Source organism: Perca flavescens, chromosome 8 (assembly GCF_004354835.1).
Source record: "Perca flavescens isolate YP-PL-M2 chromosome 8, PFLA_1.0, whole genome shotgun sequence".
NCBI classification, from domain to species: domain Eukaryota; kingdom Metazoa; phylum Chordata; class Actinopteri; order Perciformes; family Percidae; genus Perca; species Perca flavescens.
The window spans coordinates 6,801,779-6,824,797 of NC_041338.1; the positions used below are offsets into that span (position 1 = coordinate 6,801,779).

The 23,019-nt window shown below is 40.0% G+C and overlaps 2 protein-coding genes across 2 annotated transcripts; both read right to left on the reverse strand.

Moving 5' to 3' along the window:
• Window positions 1-21: 21 nt before the first annotated feature.
• arl2bp (ADP-ribosylation factor-like 2 binding protein) lies at window positions 22-3,934 on the reverse strand. Its single transcript, XM_028586018.1, has 7 exons — window positions 3,840-3,934; window positions 3,413-3,482; window positions 3,018-3,079; window positions 2,022-2,128; window positions 1,669-1,754; window positions 1,327-1,423; window positions 22-1,054 (listed from the first exon to the last, which is right to left on the reverse strand). Exons 1-7 carry the CDS (start codon window positions 3,856-3,858, stop codon window positions 956-958), a joined length of 540 nt encoding a protein of 179 aa, XP_028441819.1. The 5' UTR covers window positions 3,859-3,934; the 3' UTR covers window positions 22-955.
• A 438-nt stretch (window positions 3,935-4,372) lies between these two features.
• On the reverse strand, window positions 4,373-21,833 carry rspry1 (ring finger and SPRY domain containing 1). The gene is made up of 15 exons (XM_028585884.1): window positions 21,414-21,833; window positions 20,263-20,881; window positions 16,664-16,716; window positions 15,021-15,133; window positions 13,829-13,955; window positions 12,715-12,773; window positions 11,297-11,363; window positions 10,604-10,735; window positions 10,350-10,465; window positions 9,992-10,135; window positions 9,780-9,891; window positions 9,368-9,470; window positions 8,948-9,100; window positions 7,068-7,172; window positions 4,373-6,836 (listed from the first exon to the last, which is right to left on the reverse strand). Exons 2-15 carry the CDS (start codon window positions 20,658-20,660, stop codon window positions 6,740-6,742), a joined length of 1,779 nt encoding a protein of 592 aa, XP_028441685.1. The 5' UTR covers window positions 20,661-20,881; window positions 21,414-21,833; the 3' UTR covers window positions 4,373-6,739.
• Between the last annotated feature and the right edge of the window lie 1,186 nt (window positions 21,834-23,019).

Consider the following 23,019-nt stretch of genomic DNA (forward strand, 5'->3'; position numbering starts at 1 on the left):
AAGCACTTGGGTGATTTCAAGTAAGGCTTTTACCTGTTTATTTCAAAAATATCTTTTTACTGGCAAATTAGACAACAGTATTTCACCGGTGACATAAATATACGTTTACAATTACAGCTGTCATGTTAAGACAAGTAGAAAATACTTTGACGTTGTACTGAAAACTACACTGTAGATTTTATTTCTAATTGCAGACACACACACACACACACACACACACACACACACACACAATCACTAAGTACATTAGAAATCCCTTTCATAGGCACAAAACTCAATCCAATGAGTTCAAACTGACCAAATAATTTAAAACTTCATAAAACATATATTAGTTCCGCTATATTCCTAATAAAAAAAATAAAAAAAAAACATACCAGGCAAAGAGAGCAGAGCCAAACATTCAATCATATCAAATGGTTTCCCCTGCTTACAAGGGGATTTGGTGATGCCATTAGCAGAAGAATGAGTAAGATGACCTGAAAAACACACAGACAAATCTAGTACCAGCACCACAATACTGGGTTCCTTCTCCCCAATCAGGCAGAACTAATAAATGCAAACTCCTGATAAAAATATACAGAAATAAGAGTATATGTAACACCAGGATTAGGCCTCTCACCTGCAGATTACAGTTAAACTAATTTGAATATTTCAAGTAGTCATTATGTCCAGTGCAGTGCTTAGGGAGCAGAAAGAAGCCAAAATCTTTCATCTTCACTCTTTATCTACAAAGAGCCTCTTAAACACCCATACCATCCCACCTGCCACATAAAACCCAGAGGAATGCATTTATGAATTTGCCGTTATGGGTCATTTGTACACAAACTGTAGATTTATGGGTAGTGTATCCAGCAGCTCACCATTAGAGTACCACAAAAAAAAAAAACAAGCTCACAACTTTGTGAAGGCAATGGACAAAATGTTATATAAATGTTTGACTTTTTGAGTGTGAGTGTCACTGGGATTGAGTGGAGCCGATGTGTTTGGAGCCTGCAGGGATCAGAGATGTGACCACCAGCCCTTGACTCAGGTCCAGACCTCGGCCCTCCTTCTCCTAGAAACATACAGATGCAGACAGCTGTTATTGAAGCATAACATTACAAACAGGAGTCGTAAAAACTTGTTTTTGACTAATTAACCCGCAGAAATCAGTCGAGATTCAAATGGACTTGAATGAAGGCTGAAGCTAACAGTAATAAGAGACGCGTTTAATTATGGAATATGGCACCGATACCTACTAGAAAATAGAAATAGAGCATCCTAAAGTTGTTGAGCATCTCAATGAAAAGGGGATTTAAGATGTTTGCCAGTTTACAGACAACTCACAGTTCTGTATTCCAGGAACATCTCCTTAAAGGCCATGAAGTCCGTGAACGTCAGCAGCATGTCAAAGATGTCACCTGGCACTTCCTCTTTGTGTTGCCTGCAGATGGAAGAGACCCACATGGTGAATCCAGTCACATTGGAATGTACTTTTGTGCCACCTAGTGGCCCGCTGCAAAATAATATTTCTTAGGCGCAACAGGTGCATCAAACAAACCACTGTGTGAGCCGACTCATTGCTTTCAATGACACCAATGCATGCCACCAACTTAGAGTGGAATTAGAGTGGTTTAGAATAACAGCCAGAATAAGACGGACTTCCGGGAGAGTTGTGTCACATCTTACATTAGCAGCTCTGTGAAAGTGTTCATGTTGAAGGCGGGGATCCTCTCCACCAGCTGCTGCTCCAGGTGTTTCTCCAGCAGGTCAACCTACACAACAGACGTGAGTGTTATTAGGCATCTGGTCTTAGTTTACCTCCCTGACTACTACAGACGTTCAGTAAAAAGTCAGACTCTTCGATAGCGCTGTAAATTGAAATTAGAGACAAGGTGATATGACTATATATATTTCTAGAGATAACTTTACGCGTATTGGACTTAAGACAGCGTTATAAAAATCAGATAATCGTATGTAATTTTCCTTGAAGACAGGTGTGGGAGTTCCATTAGACCACAGCGAGATGGTCAGCAACTCACATACTCATTGAAGATAAGCGTGTAACTGAGCTTGTTCTCGTCAGAGTCCTCAAACTCCAGGTAGTGTTTCTCCATGAAGCTCTGCTGAAGCTGCTGGAACTCCTCCTCTATAAGAAAAGTAATGGACATGTAGAACATCACGTATCTTCACCACTAACTGGTGAAACTCTAAAGACTGATATGTCTTCAGCTGGTTTAGTAAAAAAAAAAGTCTCAGGATAAAATATGGAAATGATGTACATATGTACAATTTTCTTTCATGCATTTTTCACCATTCTCACAGAACAAATAAAGACCAGTTGAAGCAATTTAAGAACCTAAATCCAAACGTCTTTGTATAGGTCTAATAAAGCTACAGAGGCCTTCATTTTTAGGCAAAAAGGACACTTTTCTCACATTCAGTCGCTTTATCCATTAGTTTTCTAAGCATAAAGACTGTCGACTAGGGCTGGGCAATATGGAGAAAATCAAATATCACAATATTTTTGGCCAAATACCTCGATATCGATACAGCAACGATATTGTAGTATTGACTATTGGTGCTTTCACAAAATATTTACACAATGAGATTTTTGATAAATAATCATCAGTAATGTGGGTATAATGACTAAGTGGGTAAAGGCAAATAATAGAACAGTTACAACAGTCTGGTAAGTTCAGAAAATGACATCACTTTACTCTAATGCAGCTTTTAAAAAGGAAAAGACACTTATGCCATATTACGATATCCAAAATCTAAGACGATATCTAGTCTCATATCACGATATCGATATAATCCATCAATCCAATCGATATATTGACCAGCTCTACTGTCGAGACATGTTTTACAACATAAGAATATGACAATCGCTTCTTACTGCCAGATTGTGGAAAAATTCATCTTTCACAAATAGTTGAATTGTAAACCTGTATGATTTAAATTTTATATATATATATATATATATATATATATATATATAGACATATAGACAAGAATGGATTCATCACTTATCCTACCCATGATGATGTCCTCTATGCAGCCAATAACCGCATCAAAAGCTGCGTCTGCTGCTGAGGAACTGGAAAGGAAAAACCAAGAGAACACGATCATATCACTTAAAGGTAGACTTTATATATATGCAGTATATCACAGCTATGTATTAATTCTGCTTTCTCTAGCTGTGGACTCGAGTCTCAAAAATGAGAACTTGAGACTTGACTGCTAAGTAAAGGCTCAAGTCTTGACCTGGTAAGGTCCCAGATTAATAAGAAATATACCAAAGACAGTGGCAGACAAGTCTTTCATGACCGCACAACACAGCTTGAACATTTAATTATCTGGCCTTAGCATTTCACTTAGAGAACTTGACCTCACAAAGAAACAAAAGCAAGTATTGGGACTTGAAACCCACCTTGAAATAGCAAAGTTTTCTTCTTCCATGTCAACCATTTCTACGATGTTCTCTCCACAGCCTCGCACATCTGGAGACCGAGGGGAGGCAACGTTTGATATACATATATTCGTGTTCATGTGAAATCAAAGCTGTCAAAGCTAGCTATACAAACAGCTAGCCAACGTTAACGTTAGGTGAACCAGCAATTGTCCTTTTTCAACAAAAGCAATATTTCGTTGAATGATAAAGCTGCCGATAACGTTAGCTGGCTGGCTAACGTTAGGTAAGCTAAAGGTTAGCTAGCTAGCTAAACACATGTTAGTGTTAAATTAATACGAACTGTCAGAGTCGGTTAGCTATATTTCGCATTTTTCCGAGCTAAATTATTACTTTACACCTCCCTTAAGCTCCAGGCATGTCAGTTAAATTAATTGAATCGACTTACTTCGTTCCTGGATGTCCATGTTGTTTAAATAAATCGCTAACGTGTATGGTAAATTGTTGTTACCAAGGAAACGGCGAACATGTGCGCAACTGAGTCCCGTCCGGTACACGTTGTGCACGTTGGTTCCTACTTGAGAACAGTGTGATTAAAGAAAAAAATGAGACACAAATTCTTCTTCTTCTTTTTAAGACATTACTGAGACAAAGTCCCCTTACTTCCTGTACTGGAATATCACTCACATTTAAGTAAGTAATCTTTAATTTTTAATTATAACCACATCTGTCCTGTCACTCTTTACTAACCGTATAAGCATTGGTATGGCCCTTTGTTGTGATCGACTGTTATTTCAAGAATTAATAGCTGTGTAACTCAACGTATATTAAGAATCACACATTTCATTTACTCACAAATGTTTGAGGCCAAGTTTTAAAACTGGAAAGCCAGTGTTAAATAATCAGACTATCATTCCTGGTTTTGAGATAAAAGATGCGTTGAGATGTAAGTAAACACCACTCAGTCATACAAAAAGAAAATCACATGAACATACATTTATTACAAATATCACAACCCAGGAAACAATTCTTCAATCACATCTTTGGGAACTGTGGGGCAAAATTCCTTAATAGATGTTTCAAATACAATCCACGACTAATTCTTTACAATCCCGAATGTCATCTCAAGCCGTAGAAGCAAACATAAAATTGTGTACAGTATAAGGTGCTCCAGGAATACAACAAAGCAAACAGTGACCAGACCAGTCTTTTTCCTACTGAGAGATGCATGTTACGTTTTAGAAATAATTCCAGTAGTCTGAATGGTTTTACAGATCCTGTTCATGCAATTTGGTGAAGTAGTAACACTTCCATAAATAACTTGACCAAAACAGATGCAAACCTATTCAGCTTAAGAATTTGAAATGTCATTGGATCTCATTTCATCCCCGGTTTCCCAAATACAAATGTAATTTAGTCAACCCAGAGATGCTTCAAGTAAAGGATGGACAGAAAGACAGAGGAAAACATAAGTTTCTTACAAAGACGGAGGGAAAAAGATGAAAAAGGAATTGGCTAAATGAGAGCAGAGAGATTTGCTATGTTATATAAAGCACGGAGAGTCTCAGTCTGAAAAGATACAATGGAAGATACACTTCCAACCTGACAAACGTCTTTTGACAAGATCAATTCTGTATGCCGTTTAGTAGCAAGTTAACATCCTTTTTTCCCCCCCTGTACTGAAGCCCACACTCTTCAGCTCACGTCACCATGTTGTGGCGGGTAGTTTCTTTGCTAATTCATGTCAAGTATTTCACTGCCAAATCAGACCCAGAATGACAACATCTTAAAAATGACCCAGGGATATTTAGTAAACTGATATTGAGGGGAAAAAAATATTTTCTCAAACATTTCACATTTCTTTTAAGCAATTTACTCATCGGCTAATACAACACTGTAAAATCAACAAAACCTGTTGTACCTCTCAACCAAGTTTCTACATCAGCGATCACCATCATTTATATTACAAAATTAAATCAAATCTTGAGGATTGAAAATAGTCGTCTTAGTTACAGACGCAGGGTGTTTGTCATTAAAAACAAAAATGATATCATGTTACTTATGCTGCACCTCAATGGAGCCTGACTCATGGTGGAGCTGCATTACAAGTTGTTGCCAAAGTGTTCACCTATTGAGCAATCCAAAATAAATTCAGAAGGTGGTGGTGGAAAACTAATTATATACTTCCGCCTCAATGGCTCTCCAAACATTAGCACTTATAACTGGGGAAATAAAACAAACATCTCATTGCATTTACAGATACATTTTCTGTAAAAGTGCATCTGTGTTTTTATTTTTTTGTGCTTGTTAAATACATGACTGAAGCAATTTCAACATCTGAGCAAAGACGATTAAGCACAAAAAGCAGCAGGGTCAGCCATGCTTTAAATCAGTTACTTCTAATACAGATTTAAGTAGGTTAAGAATTTTGTCATCAACGTTATCGGTAGTGTGACAGCCAATGTGATTTTCAACATTTGCTTTTGTAAACCGAATTGGAAAACTAAACTCTTTGAATAACTCCAATTTTAAAGCTTTAAAATCTGATATTTTGCCCAAGGAAGTCTTTTTTTTTTCTCCAATGGCAAATCCTACCAGTGGGCGATCAATCTGAACAGACAGTGAAGCTGACCAAAGGATAGGTGTTGCTATAACCTCGAAAAAAAAAAAAAAAAAAAAAATGGAAAAGAGAATGAAAATGCTACCTCGAGAACTCCATAATTCGCATATCTATAACCAAAAAACATGAAGGTGAGATTTTTCTCAAATGTATCTGTACCTTGAGTGTAATACTGTACTACAGGCTGTATTCTTTTCGGTTAGCCAGCCCTTTCAGATCTGCAGACGTGTGCATGACGACGACTGGGATTAAATAGTAGTAGCCTCTGGACTGAAAGCGCAGCGAGATTCTCATATCATAGAAAGGATGTCTGATAACTCTACACAGGGGCTTGCAGATGAGAGGTTGGTTCCGTCTGTAATCTTGGGTAAATTGTTTTTGCGGTTCACTTCTGCTCTTTTTGTCTGAAATACACACGGTTGGTAGAAAGTTGACGATTCTTGGCCCAGCTTCTGCAGTGAGTTGCCAGAAGGATACAAAAGAGGAGATGTAGGTAAATGGGAGAAAGCTCCTGGGGATCCAGCTGTGGTTTATTTCCCCTCCTCTCATCTCCTCTTTTTCTCCTCTCCACCCCTCCGTCGTTGCCTCCGCTTACCAGAAGTCACAGTTGTGGTATCGTCACAACATTGTGGCACCGTCCTCACAGCCCTGCTGGGTGAGAGGGGATTAGAGGAGGAGGCTGTAGGGCTTGGGTGTCTCTCCTTATTAGAGAAGGGGCAGGAGGTTTGTCAGGAGACATGGGCAATGAGTCTAACGCGGGTCTGTATGTCCTGGCGGCACAGGGGGCACGTCTCTAACTGTAAGGCACACTCCATACACATACCACTGGAGGAAGATGGGAGGGAAACATAAAAGAAAGTTTTTATTATCCATTCATAGAAACTGCAGTTGAAAATTGGCTTGTGTATTAGTCTAACATTATTTACTAAGACAAGCTGCTCTCAAATATAAAATCTCAATCTCAAAAATATTTTTGACCTACAATATATTTATTAAACCAGTTTGAATAGTTTGGGACTTTCAAGCGCTGTTTGGTCACACCAGATGCACACATACCCATGTCCACAGGGCCGCAGCTCCGTGTCAGCCATGACATCACAACACAGCGTGCAGCAGTTGTCTCGGATGCTAACCTGCTTTAGTAAGGCCAGACGCCGATGTCTGTGAAACACACACACACAAACAAAGCAGATTAATATTTCCATTTACAGCCGTGTATTTAAAGTGGTTTTCTTCGGTATAATGACGACAACTCAGTGCTGCAGATCGTCATGATGTACTTGCACTGTGGCAAGTCTAAATTTAAACATATTACACTGGCCTCTTACTTCTATTAACGTAAATAACTTTATGGAGTGTAAAATCACTTAACTGCAAAGCTTTAACAACATATCTTCCAAATATAGGACGAGAGGGATATATTCTTGAATCTAAAAAGCCCACTACGGTTATTTTACCAAGCTACTAACAGAGCCCAACACTCATGTGTTTATGCTAATTCATAAATCTATTCATTTTCTTCACTATGTGTATACATTACAGATTTGCTGTGGGACAGTTGGCCAAAAGGGCATGTTGCAGATGTTGGTGGCACAGACAGGAACGAGTCAAGATGTGGGTTGACTAGCCATTTGATTCATTATTTTTGGCTGGACCGCAGCAATGCAAGGCCAGCGCTACAAACGCGAGTGTCTGTCACAGAGTAGGGCGCCGAGCGATGGAGATACACCGTTGCTCTGAGCGAGTGATGACGTGAGTGTTTCCCCAATGAATCTGTGCGGCAGTCAGCTGGTTTGTCTCCGCTATCGCAGATCAATCAGCTGATCCACTTCCTCAATATGCGGTTGTTGCTGTCAACGCAGTTTTAATGCAGGGGCTTACAGGGGATCAAGCCCCAGGGCTCGACGACGTGAAAAGGGCCCATGAGGCTTGAGTATAAAAAAAGAAAAAAATTCACAGAAAGAAAAAAAAAAAACAAAAAAAAAACAACAAAAACAATCATGCCTTGACTTTGTGTGGTTTTCGGTTAGTTGAAACTCAGATAAGATAAACTATTCAAATACCAGAAAAGAGTACACATCTTTAAAAGGAAACAATTCCAGTGGAACTTAAGTTTCGCTTTCCGGCAGAGCTATTTAAGGGAAACAATTTGTGTCACTGTGGCACAGGCAGAACATGCAGATAAAGGTCTACTTTTCCCCCCCGCTTGTGTCACTAACAAATACACCAGTTTGATCCAATAGAAACAACCCTGCAATAATTCCTGTCTTTGTCAGGATTATAATGTTCAGTTTCTGTTGACACTGTGTCTGAGAGGTCTTGATTCTTCTACAGTAATGTAATGTGGGATTGCTCGAGTTGAGTCAAAAACTTTCAACTAAATCTGACCATTTTAGGCTTCACAAAAGATGTTTATTTCAGGCTGGTAGACCCTTCAAATGACAGACATTTTGTCTTGTCAAACTTAGTTGTAATAAATATATTAATAGCTGCATTTAATTTTGGTGTTCCACTGCCAGAGTATTGTGGATGCTAGGTCACTGGCACAATTTCTAGAGATAGACATTATTAAAAAAAGGTGATAAGTGGCCAATATTGCTTTGTTCATAACATTGCATCTAATTATTGTTATTGGAGCCCTTTAACTAGTCATTACATTTACAAAAAGTCTAAAGAGCTGCTTTAATGTTGCCAGCAAATTAATAAGAGATGGAAATGCTATATGTACACTAAAGCAACCCCAAAAGATGAGTCATGTTTGTATCATGCCATACCTACGCTGTGTGCAAACAAATGATTCACTAGTCAGAGGCCGGTTGGGTAAACAAGAGATTGCAAAGTGCCTTTCCAAATTATCAGAGTGTAGTGTATTTTAGACGCTATAAAAAAAATAAAAAATAAAAAAATCACTTTTAGGGCCAGATTCATTTTTTTACCTGGGTAGGATGATCTTTTCACTAGGCAGCAGTGAAGCAAAATCATTGAAGGTGCTGAACTTGACAGAAGGTGGGTGACGGAAAGGCTTGGCCCCAAAGTTAAACTCACACTGCTGGTAGGACATGAAGCTGGCTGCTGCAAAGAAACCGGACCTGATAACAAAACAGAGGAGAAGGAAAGACAGGGGTTAATTTGAGAAAGGGACAGAAGAAAGAAAAAGGAAATACACAGGAAAGAAAGGAGGGAAAAAAGAAGAACGGAATGCAAGAGCAAAGAAATGTAAGTGGGAGAACAGACATTGAAATTTATGTCACAGATCAAAAACCATAGAAAAAGTGACATTAAGGAGGCGACTGTGTGTGTGTGTGTGTGTGTGTGTGTGTGTGTGTGTGTGTGTGTGTGTGTGTGTGTGTGCTTACGTGGCTGAAGAGAAGACCTGTTTCTCTGGCGGCAGCTGATGTCCATTCAGAAAGAAGATCATCTGCTTCTTGCTGAGGTCCAACAGGAAGCCGATGGCATCTCCTAAACAGGCCACACGCGCAGAAGAATAAAGTCTTGGCATGCTATTATTACTATTTTCCGATACTCCATGTGGGAGGTAAATCAGAGCCTGAATGCTGGCGGTGACAGCAGCGTGTGGGTGTTCAAACCACAAAACACTCCAGGGAAACTAAAAACAAAGCAATTTCTAAACAAACGAGTCCGACATTTAAAGCATTGTGTCCCCCTCTCTTGTACTGTTCAGACAGACAACAAACTTCCTTTGAAGTGTATGGTTGAGAAATAGAAAGAAATAGTAGTCCTAAGTGTGTGCATGTGTGTTGTGCATACCCTCCTTCCAGCAGGGGTGAGAGTGAGGTTTACTGCGAGCGTTGTACCAGATGAGCTGCCTGCAGCCATCATACGCACACGAGTATTCATCGTCTCCTATCCCGTAACCCTCCTGTAACACACACACACACACACACAAAACGCTACATTGTGTGACTGCAGAAAAACAGAATGGGGAAAAGCTGAACAGTGCAGACACTGAAGAGGAGTACATGGTTGAGGAACTTGCTGTCCTTGGTGGCCCATCCGATTTGCATCACGCCGGATGTAATGACCGTCACCTCGTAGTACCAAACGCCTGAATCTACGCAGAATGTACAACGCACGCTCTCAAAGGACGAGGCATCACATCGTGCCTGAGGGGAGCAAAAAGACAGAAAACATTCAGAAATCACTCAGATTTTATTTATACACTTGTGAAAAACATTTCTATCAGACTTAAGGGTATAACGTTTTTAAATCTCAATGTTGGAGAAGGCATGATTTCCTAAAGGAGTGCATCTGCTATTTATCACATCCATGAATTCTGCCATTTATGGCTATTCTCATAAACTACACACACGGACTAACCTCTAGTCCTGAAGGGGAGATCTTAAGGTACTCGCTGACATCGTTGCTGTTGAGCATGGCGTTGATATTGGAGAGGTTTACCTTCTCGTAGGTGAACTGACGACCATCCTTGAGGACTGGACGGAGGACGACAGAGGAACATTATCACATTTCTTCACGCACTTCATTCATTTGTGCTAAGCGCACACACACAAAGAGATTGTAGCATGTGATCCTACACAGACATACAATGTTGAACACATGGGGCTACTCACAGAGGTTGTCGAGGCTCCACTGTGAGCAGAATCCGACCTGCCTCTTCAGGTAGTCAGGCTGCTCTGCCCACGACTCCAGGACAGCGAGTCGATTGCTGATACACGACTCGGACACCGTCAGTTTGTTCTCACCTGAGGGCAAGGACATGCACCAGGCATGTGTGTTAAAGCCTCAAATCTCAAAATAAATCTGTGTCAGAGATGAAAGTGACTTCAGTGAAATATGTTTTTAAAAAGGCCTAGGTAGGAGAGGCAATGTTAGGATGTAAAGGCCAGTTCAAAATTTACCAACAACCTGGAAAAAATGAGAGACTACAAAGACTTGTAAAGCCACAAGTGGAGAATTTTTGTATAGAGTATTAAAACTTTTCAGCACCACAATTTCACTTTTGCAACCAATCAGCAATTCACTTATTGGTTTGGAATTGAACAGGAGAAAATGTTGAAGAACAGCACATCTGTGTCTCTACTTCACAACATAATATTTAGTATGCAAAAGCAAACAAGGGGAAAGGGGAACAGGGTAGTAGAAGAAAGCAGAAGTTGAGACACTCGACATGCCTATGTTATCATAGAAATCGTAGCCTCCTTGCTCATTTTAGTATTCTTTTTTAAGGAAGTCACTAGTTTTCAACTATCTAATCATGAATCTTTATTTTTTTTTGTTTCTTAAAATACAGTAAGTGAACCTACTGGTCTGGGAGAACTTCTCCAAAGCGATGAGAGCAAACAGCATGACAGTGGGGTGGGCCTCGGAGCTCTGGAGGGAGATTTAGAGAAAAGGAAAAAGATAATCAGTCGGTGCTCTTTTTCGGGTTATTATATTGATATACACAACACTTTCTTCCACGCAACCTTGAAAAACTTTCCCTGCTGTTCAAAATTCATAGTGAGCATACTTCCAAGGACAGACAGATGGGAAAAAAAAAAAAGGTGGTTGAGAGTTTTGTAACTGACAAGTTACAAAACAGACATTTCCCCAAGTACATCTGTTAGCTCCAGCATGACCTAAAAGTTATTGGCAGTCATGTACATAAAAAGTATCTCTTAGTTGTCTGTATAATTAATAATCGAGCGAGAGTAGAGGGAGGCGGTCCAGTACAGCCCGACCCGGTTGGGGGGAGTTCTAGCCCGACCAGGCACCTCTCTTTAACCTGCCTCTCTTAAATTATGCTATTACAATTCTAGACTGCCAGGGAGGCTGTTCCTCCCTAAGACACACTGAGCTGCTCTCTCATCTCTACTTGTTACTTTTGTATGCATCCTGTCCCAGAAATGCTTGTTACTAATCTAGCTCTGGGGAGTTTACTCCCCGGAGTCCTTATGTTCTTCTTCGCAGAGCTATGCTCTGCGATTCTCTGCATTTCCGGCTGCATCCTGCTGCGCCCTGCTGCATCCGCAGCCTCCCCCGTGCTCTGCAGCGCCACGTTACATCCCGCAACGCCCTGCTGTGATGTTCATACGCACAGAGTAGTCAGGATCCGGTATAGGAGACTGCACTACTCAGTATGACACGATGTGCCCTGCTATGACATGAACTTCCACGATAACCTTCAAAGTCAATGTGACTTCTAATGTGACTGTTATCACCACTGTTCATCACGCCCCCAACCGGCCCTTCAGACACCGCCTACCAAGAGTCTGGGTCTGCCGAGGTTTCTTCCTAAAAGGGAGTTTTGTCTTGCCACTGTCGCAATAGCCACTGCTAATGCTTGCTCTTGAGGGAATTACTGTAATTGTTGGGCTTTTGGAATTTATAGAGTGTGGTCTAGACCTACTCTATCTGTAAAGTGTCTCGAGATAACTTTTGTTATGATTTGATACTATAAATAAAATTGAATTGAAATTGAATAGTTACTCTTCTTCTTTCTATACAAAGCCCTCATCAACTACTTCATAGTAAAGTGCATTGTCAAAGGATTTTCCTGACAGGCAGCTACAGAGTGTTTTTCCACTCAAGTTGTCATATTTGAGTATAAAACACTTCAATTGCAGAATTGACTTCCTTATAGCTCTGACAAAGCACATCAAAGAGAGCCGATTGGAAAACAGTGAAGTACTTTTTGGATGAGTGAGTGAGTGTGTGTGTGTTTGCTTGCTTGCTTGCTCACCAGGCTCTCTAGAAGGTACTCAAGGGTTCCAGGGCTCAACAATCCAATACTAGCCGGACCTAAAAAAACAAAAGGAATGTAAAGATATTGTGTTAATGGGTCTATATCATGAGGAACAACTGGATTATAACCTCACTCATTGACCGAGAGCCCTGCATTCTGCAGCAACGAAATGGGCTGCAATGTAATCTTATGGGCAATTACAAACTGTCAACACTAAAAAGTGCTGGTTTGCCACAGACAGGCTAAGGTTGTTATTATAGGTGTCTGACTACATTATGGAAAAGACCCTACAGAGATCGCTTGATCCGGTCCGCTGTTATTGTGTCTAACTAAGTCTCGCTCGTGGAAAAGTCTCGTTCTGAAATCTCGCGAGAGGTGACTTGTTGTCGTAAGACAGCGGAGTGAGGAGTGCTGGGAAGAGTTCACAGAACAAGACTTTACCGTGAGGGAGACTTGGTAAGAAACAGTCCAGATCAAGTGAAAAGTAAAGAAAAAAAAGTTTTATTTCTCTGTAGGGTCCTTTCCATAATGTAGCCAGATAGTTAAAATAAGAATCTGAGCCTGTTAAGTGGCAAAAACAAGCACTTTTAGTGGATGTAAATTGACGGTGGGCAATTGCCTCACAGGATTACATTGCAGCCTATTTCACGGCTGCGGACCACTCACTCAATACTACACCAATTTAAAAAATTGTTGTTCCCATTAGGGCGCTTAAACACTGCCTGCGTGGCGAGACTTTGAGTCAATTGCGTGGCAGAGTTTTCTATGTCTTTGCACACCAGAAACGTGTCTGACGCAGCGCTGCTGCTGCTAGCCAAAATTAAATACATTTATTAAATGTATACGTGTCAAAATGACATATATACATCTTTTCCTATTCTATTTAGAATGGAAACGCTTCCAACACGCTTGCATGTCGCGTGAAAAATTGGTGTCGGTCCTATTTCTAGCACGCACGTGTTTTCGGCGCAGGCAGTGTGTAGCCGGACTTAATCCTTTAGACACGGGGAAAATTAGAAGTTATCCTTTAATTATAAAGTAACATACCAAGCAAGACTACTGACTCCAGGATTTAAAAAAAAAAAAAAAAACGTTTAAATGTGGACTGTACCAGCCAATTTCTCTGCCAGGCATCCTAGGACAGCTGTGGTGTTTCTGTGTTTAGCCGGGATTAGAGCGTCCTGTTGTGCTACAGCCGAACTCAGACTCAACATGTCAGACAGTTTCTGGAGAGCATCCTGGAAAGAGAAGATGGAGCAGTTGGTCTAATGAAAATCACATACACTCAGTTTCTACCAAATAATCCAAAAACTTTGAAGAGGATGGAGAGATGAAATATTACAATTTTAGTCACAATGTTCCCAAATCCATACATGATTCATGGAAAATGCCAAGAAAGAAAGAAAGCAAGCTGGTCTAGCTGGTCCCCCCTTGGACCAGCTAGAGAAAGCACACCATAAGTAAATGAAATGTACTTCATTAACAGGGACACAGTGTCACTGATGCAGCAGAAACCAGGATCTGACAATATCATCCAATCAATACACAGTACCGAGCTGCAGTGCCAGCAGTTTCATACTTGCAGTTTGAGTCCAGCCAGTGCTACTTATAGCCACCACCTGCAGGCAAGGCATGTTATAAGAGCAGGTTTTTTTTTCCTTTTATAGCTGCTGTGTGTTTGAAAGCTTTGCATTTTAGATTTTAAATCTGCAAAATATGTTTTGTTAGGCGGTGTACTACTAGGAAAGAGTACATAGTGCGTATGTCCTTTGTCCTCAGGTTACTTTGGACCAGGAGGTATGGGGTCTTAACCAGATTTTATTTGTCCAAAAGGGAAAAAAAGATCAAGGTGGTGTAAGAGAGAGGGGGTGGAAAGCAGAGGGCAAAAAAAAGCCTGTATCTTGAGGTGTTAAGAATTGGGACCACAGCAATTCACTAATCATGGGGGGTGGGGGGCAGGGCAGGATCAGTTTTGAGATTACATCTTTTTCACTTAAGGCTTTGGTCAGTTTCGGGGTAAGACATTTCTAGGTTACGGGTCATATTATTTTAAAGTTATTACCCCAAATGACTCTCTCCGTTTCATAAAAAAGGCATAAGCAGGGTTTATTTATGCCTTTACACGGCTTAGGCGTATGAACGTAAAAATGATGTAGAGAGCACCTGGACGAGCCAACGCACAGGAATGGGTTTCGTATGCAAATGAGTGCAGGACGTAATTTGTACCTAAGCGCTCTTAAAAAAAAAAAAAAAAAAAAAAAAAAAAAAAAACACAGGAAAAATCCTGGGCATAAGCCACTAACCTTGGTGGGCAAGGGACACTCATCCAATAGAAGGGTTATCACTGCAGGGCCAAGCGGATCGTCCAATGGGATCACTCGAATCAGAGACTGGACAACCTCCAGCCAACCATCATCTGAGGGAGAAGAGGGGAAAAAAAAAAAAAAGATTGATTTCAGAATCGACTGCTTTAATGTATCGGGGCATTCAGGCGTTTCTCCTCCTTGGTCCAGTCTGACTCTCTTGTCTCTGTGTTGCTTATGTTCTTTCATTAGGATAACACACACTATGCAAAAAACACAGAAATTGTTCTGAGACAGACCACTGGGTTATGATTTTCAGATGCAGCATAAATACTAAAAACATCAATTTCCTGTCCATGACTCAGTAAGAAACTCTCTCTCTCTCTCTAATACTACCACTTCTGAAAGCCCCAGCCAACTGCCTGATATTGTCACATCTGGCGCATCTGGCACAAACCGAAAACAGAAAGTTGACTGTCTGGCTGACTTGCTGCTTGGCTGCCTTCAAGGTTCAGTATCTGCAAGCGAATACCCAACTTGGCTCTTGTCAAACCATGTGAGCATCAAACACCATATGTGCAAACACAACAATTCAAAGGCTACCCCATAACAGGGTTACACACAGCATGAGAGCATCATTCACCAAGATAGCACCATAGACTGTATATTATTAGTTTTTCTTAATATTAACAACCTATGGAGAGCACACACACAACAAACTAAAAGCATACACAAACATCAAGAAGCTTGAAATAGACACAACCCCAAAGAATCAGACCTGTCAGTCAATACTGAGAATACAGAAACTCCGTTATATTTTATTAACTTGCTGTACAAACCAGCAAAAATATCCATCTGTAACATTTTAAAAGGGGAGAATATTTCAATCGTATTTAGACACAGTTCACATGATCAGGGTAGTAATACAATAATAATAATAATAATGATAATAATAATAATAATAATAATAATAATAATAATAATAATAATAATAATAATCTTTATTTACATAGCCCTTTTCAAAAACAAGTTTACTGCAGAATAGATTAAAAAAAAGAAGATGAAAAGCATAAAACAAAAAGAAAAACTAATTAAAAGCCACTTTATAAATATTTAAAAAAAAAAGATTATTCCACAGTCTTGGAGCCCTAACAGCAAACGCCCTACTACCCTCCGTCTCCAGCCTTGCCCTGGGGTCCGAGAGCAGCAGCTGGCCTGCAGATCTGAGCGTACGGAATAAGTAGTGACCAACACATGATGACTGCAGTGCAACTCGTGACTATGTCCCTTCCCCCCCGGGCTGGGCCACTAGGTGTGTTAAAGAAATGCTGAGGCAGCAATATTACTGCAGCATTGTAAGCAGCAGACAGGTGGTGTTGCAGCCCCCTTCAGTGAAGGTTTCTCCAGCTTGAAATAAATGGCCTCTTTTACACATCATTCAAACCCATCCATCTTCTTTGTGTAGGTCCTCAAAACTTAACAGAACACAGCTCAACACAAACCAAATATACTTACTGCTTGACCTGCTTCGAACAACATGTATCAATTACTGCTTTAGCATCACCTTAGGTCACATTGCTAACTGGACAAATACAGTGTCAAGTCCACCACCAGTGTGTGAATGGGTTTTAATTTTTTCTTACCTGTCTCAGCCATCTCGTGCAAAGTGATCATGGAGTAAGGGGGCTCTTGGTCACTGAAAAACAAAATGTTCGGACAGAATGTGATAGCTTGTTTCTTACACCTTCTTTTCATTTTACCTGTATGCTATACAACACAAACTCTGCTCTATATTTTGTGATATATGCATTCTTTATGTCTTTATGACCCAGCATCTGAAATATTATAAATAAATGACTCAAGCCTTTGTGCGTTTCTGGGATTGCAGTCATGGCTATGGGCAGTAATGTTATCCCATGGGGAGGTTAAAGCAAGCGTAAAAGATTTACTTCAGTGGAGGTTGTTTTTGATGACGCTGCAGCTAGCACTGTTGCTTGTCACAGCTCATTTTAAGCTGAAAACTGCTTTTGTTTTGACAGCCATAACTTCAGCCAACTTGATCCTCAGATTCCTAACACAACTAAGTAATATTGTAACTTAATCTTCTTTCATTTAAAAGTAAAACTGTGAACAAATTCTTTGAAATGTACATGCATGTTTCATACAGAGCTGCAATATTTATCAGTATTCTAATAAAAAGGGATATTTTTGCTGTATCTTGCAACCACTGTTAGTTTTTAGTATCTTGACACACAGATGTTGTACAATCAAAGAGGACCAGCTTCCAATTAATGCAATCCTACTCGAGATGCAACTGAATATTTTATTTACTTATCAATAAATAAACTAGTTGCTTTTTTTAATGATAGAATTATTATTTAGGCTATACAATGTCAAAGTGTACAATTGGCCTCAACAATCAATAAAAATACCAAAATGTTAAATTTACAACCATAAAAACAGAGAAAAGCTGTCAATGGTCACAATTAAGGAGATGAAATTAAATATCCACTTACTTAATAAATAACATAGTATCAACATCAATAACCAAATGAGAAATCAGCAATTTGCAACTAGTTTCAAAAATGGCACTTAAAAACTGAAAAGCACGCCTGTGGGTTCACATGTGATAAAACTGCCACACATACTATACCTTAAAATGCAGTTATTAATTAATAAAGTTGGGTTAACTTTTTTTATGTACCATGCTTTTTTATGCTAAAATGGTAGATTACAGTTTAACTGTGTGGGGAAGTTGGGCTAAAATCAATGTCAATAAAGAGAATAAAATGGATGAAAAAAAAATACAGGCAGTTACACAAGTGGCTTGATCAGACAGAGAATATGCTGAAAAAGAGGAGATCAAACGATCATAAAAATGTACATGCCATGTGAAGAAAGTGGCCTGTTTCTTTTAACTATAAAATAGAATTTATAAATCACACATTTACACAACTGGTCAAACCAGTGAAAAGCTACAGGTAGTGGTGCACGATATATCGGTCGCCGATATAATATCGGCCGATATGGTCATTTTTTTACACATCGGTATCGTTCCGATGTCAAGATAGGGCCGATGAATAGAGCCGATGTGAATCATTCCTGTGTATTTGACGTGTGTAGGCTTAGATGTGAGTGTGTGAGAATATAGATTTAAATCTGACCTGTGGAGGCCAGTAATACGCTTAACAGCGTCTATACTGCTGAAATCAGAAGAAGAAGAAGAAAAACTATGGGCGGGGATGTTGGTTTTTGCAGACGGAATCTGCGGCGAAGTGGGACCGAGTGGGACACTGGAAACTTTACTAGACCACCGGCTCTCGGTGGGCGGGGGAGAGATGAATGTTCGGAAATAAGAGGTTGCTGCGGCCCGCCATACAGGTTAGTTTGACCAGCGGGCAGCAGCGGCGGCCGGAGTGGGCAGCAGCCGCGATCATGGGGGGACTTTCTCAGCGGTGAAACGCAAACGGGGGCTGGACCTAGCTAGGTGGAAAGCTAACGCTAGCCAGCCACCTGTTCCATCAATCCTGGTTGCAAGTGTCTGCTCATTAGACAACAAACTGGAGTACATCCAACTTAAACGAAACTCCCATCGCGAGTTCAGAGACTACTGTGTTTTTCTTGTTGTGGAAACATGTCGCCGGGTAAGAGTGGAGATTTTGTTAACAAGGACTTGTGCAAAAATTAGCTGCTTGTATCCAACTAAATGCTAACTGTTGGGGAAGTTTGTGACGAGTAAATGCCGACCGTTCTACATTTCACGCAAATTTACAACTGTGTTTATAATCTGCTACATTTAGCTATTACACACACACGTAAAGTTCAGCTAATGCATACTAGCATTAGCGCTTGGTTGACTGTAAACACCTGTTTCGTATGTCGTTTTTATATATTTTAAATGTGTAACCATTCCAGCCACGGTGAAATGTTGTTTTGTGTATATGGTTGAAATGACAATAAAACACATTTGGGTTGAGTTGAATGCTGCCTCACTGTCGGTCTGTAGGTGGATGTGGCTTGGGAGTAGAGTCTAAGCAGCGAAGCAAGTGCATTCTAGGATTTGGTGTCTTTCATCCATATGAGCAAAAAACACATTTTATGGCTAATCTCGGCCTAGAAGTCACCAATTTGTATAATTTCAAGGGTTAGGCCTAACCTTTAAGTACTTGGCAGTTACTGTACTTCCAGTTCAGACTGCAAAAGCCAGTGTCTGTTCAGTCCAGTTTGTTCTGGCTCCATTTTCACATTTTACCTCTTTCAATACTTTTGGCTTTGGCCATTTAAGGCCTACTACTGTACTTTAAAGTTTCGAACTGTTGTACAATGTTCACAGAATACAGTGACTTGGTCTTAAGTGAGTTAGATGTTTATTGTGAATACTCAGGGTTGGCTTATTCATAGTGTGAATTCAGGACACTTGTATCCTTTTAAAAATGTATTTTTATATAAATATTTATTTTTTCTTCTGAAAATCTGATGAGTCATATTTTGCACACAGGTAAAGGTGCCCAATATCAATGATTTCTGAAAATAAATCACAAAAGTAAAAAAAATGCCTTTTGGAAAATAGTTCCTTATTTGATTATCAGAAAAAATGTGTTCTATTCAGAGATATCGACATCGGTAAATATCGGTATCGGCCATAACAGCAATATTAATATTGGTTATCGGTATCGGTCACAATTTTCACATCGGTGCATCACTAGCTACAGGCCTATGTGAATGAAAATAGCTCGTAAAGGAACTCAAGCTGAAACTGGATTGTTTTGATCAGAGGAACAGTTATGTAGAGAGAGGTACATGGGGCTGCACAGAGCTGTGACAAAGGCCCTGAAACATTTTATGATAAGTTAAGTCCTGATATAAGACATCTCTGCTTGTTGTATTTTGTTACTTCAGGTAAAAAAATATGTCAGTTTGGTCCAAGATGAATTATTGCAGCCTTTACATTTCTATTTTAGGCAGGCTATTTTGTAAAATGACTGCTTTAGTTGTGAATTGGCTGCAATGGTGCATTTTAATATTAGCTTTCATTTATGGTGAGAAATCCTGGTTTCCTGGAAAAGAACAATAGATTCCCCAGTTATACTTTTAGCTAGCCACAGGAAACACTAGGGGTGTGAATCTTCACTGGTGTAACTATTTGATTACGATTAACCTGTCAACAATTCAAATCGATAGGATATATACGATACGCCACCTCCTCAATATTATTATACATTGATATTCGTATTAGACTTACTTGTCTACAAGTGTCCTGATGACAGCCAATGTGTCCAGCACCAGGCCATCCACATTCTGTTTCTTCCGTCTTGGCTCATGGGGCCCTCGCCCTCGGCGTGGTGGCCTGACTGGGTCCCTGGGTCGACTGCTCCGCGCCTCTCCGGCATCAACACCTACGCCTGTACCGTGATCCACCCGCCTAGCTTGTCCTCGAGTTGCCCTCGACGACCCATGGTGATTATCCTCCACATCACTATCCTCCCGGCACACACAGCTGTTACCCATGGTTCCAGTGCCAGAGACCACAGTGACAAGGGTCTCCCAGAATGGGGAAAGGGAGTTTGAGGAGGAAAGGAAGATCAGAACCTGTGCTAGGCTCCTGCAAGCACAAAAAGTGATCCAGGTGGCAACTATCATATCATTTGGAGAGCTTGGTTATGGGGTATTCTTGTCCCAGTGGGCTGGGTCGGGTCAGCTTGAATGATCATACTGTTGCCAAGCAGAGATGTGGGATTGTTTTAGGAATAATAATGGCTGGTTAAACGGACCAGGAGAGGTCAGTTGATGCAACAAAAAAGGTTTTGAACATCATAGACAGCCCAGGGCTCAGGTCCAGTTCTCATCCAGGGCTTGCATGGCTGTGAAAGCAACACAAACAAAATAGAATTGAAAAAGTGAATTATGCCCCAAAGTTAAGTATGTCAGAGCAGTATATTTAACTGTTTTTTGTCATTTCAACTGATCATGTTCTGCCAGCAGCAAAGCTTAAAACCAGCTGAGCTTGCACACCCCATGATGTGTGTCACGCCTGAAAGAAAGAGAATTGTGAAAACTAGAAAGAAAATTGTAAAAACTAGAAAATCAACATTGGCCGTTTAGGTTATCTCTCAAGCACAGTAACGTTAGCTACTATATAATGTCTAGCCGTTTCAATCTAAAGCTGGGCTGTGTAAGTAGACAGCCACAGTGTATTAACAATGCGCTCATTTGAGTCATTTTAGTATTGTTGACAAACAAGAGATTTTCAGTTAGCTGGCTAGCTGGCTAGCCACCGACCAAGCAGGCATTGTAACATTAGCAGTTCCAAATGAAAAACATGTCTCAATAGCCGGCACTTTTTATTTCGTTAGTAAACTATATGGTTAAATATTAACCGAAACGCATACTTACGTTGCTACCACTTGAAAAACAGCAGCAGTCAAGCTAAGTCGAGTCAGACCGAAGTAGTTAACAAAACAGACAGCTAACTAGCCAGCTACGAACCAGCTAGCTAGCTGTTAGCCCGGTTAGCTGGACACTCCTCTGATCCTACTGTCAAACAGCACAAGTTAGCTAAAGTAAGTAGGATTGAACTATTCGGGGTACTCACGCGCCGGTAAAGTTTAGGGGCACATTTACAGGACCCGTCTATATTACTCAACACAGCTTTGCTGAACTCTAAAGCAGCACATTTATTTGACAGTCAGCTAACACCTCGTACCCATAACGACGCTACACCGCTAGCTGTTTGCTAAGTTCCGTAGCGTTTGCAGCTAAAAGGTTGGCTATCATCAGCTGTGGCTGCGGAGGCGCGGCTGACTGGAAGGGAGGGAGGAGGGTTTATGTCATATGTCAATGGTTTATGTTGAGCACAACGTCAACATACAGTTTCCCATTTTATTGTCAAATAAAATATTTCTCTCTTTCTTTCATTATCCATGATGTATCACGAAGCCCACTGATTTCTGTTTAGAAATAATTTTGTTTTGTGTATTTTTGCAAAATATTGTTTGACTGAAAAAAAGATGTCGAGAAGCAAGAATAAAAGCAACAACAAGTGTGTAACAAAAAAAAAAAAAACATTACATGAGATGACAATGCAGACCAAACACTTCAAACAAGTGTGCTACAACAATTGTTTAAGAAAATAAAATACCAAAAAAACTGAAATTGGGTGTTAGCACGTGAATGCCAGAAGGCGACTAGATGACCTGAAGCCAAACTTTCCCACAGTGCTTGAACGCAATCACCAGAAGTCCCAAAAGAAAACAACAAAAAACTCAGGATGTCTATCTGTTTAAAATGATCCAATATTTCCATTTGAAAGTGCACACATAGGCTACATGGATAACTTAGAATATTTTAGTCTGTAGGCTAGTTGATTGAACCAACTCAAATCAGCTGTTCTGGAACCGATAACTCAGAGTTTCCCATCTCAGGGTAAATCAACTCAGAGTTTGTTAAATTCTCCATCCTGAAACGGGCCCCAGATGTTTCATGAAAGAAAAAAGGGGTAATGACACATGACCAGATAGTATGCTGTAAATGTACGTTTAACTCAAAAGCAACATCCTGTGAGCAACTGGTTCTTCAGTGAGAAAGAGTGAGTTGTGTGCTGGTGTTTCAAAGTGAAACTGGTTTCAGTGTTATAGGCTACTTGAAGAAGAGTGAAAAAAATACTTGTTTCAACTCATTTCATAAAACAACCATCATTCACCCCATCATATTTACTAAACACTCAATATGTCATGACACAGACAGTACATACAACATATGAATAAAACACAACAGCCAAGAAAAATGTCATTATTACATAACTGCAATAACATGATTATACAGTACAATAAATAGATCACAATGTCAGATTTATTCTTGTTTACACTATAGTGGACAATTAAGTCTGATGTAAAGTATGTATATGTTATTTAATATTTGTTGGTATGGCAATGTTATATGCGTAATACACATTGTAAACACTGTGTAGCAACTGTGTAAAAACTGACACATACCGGGTGTT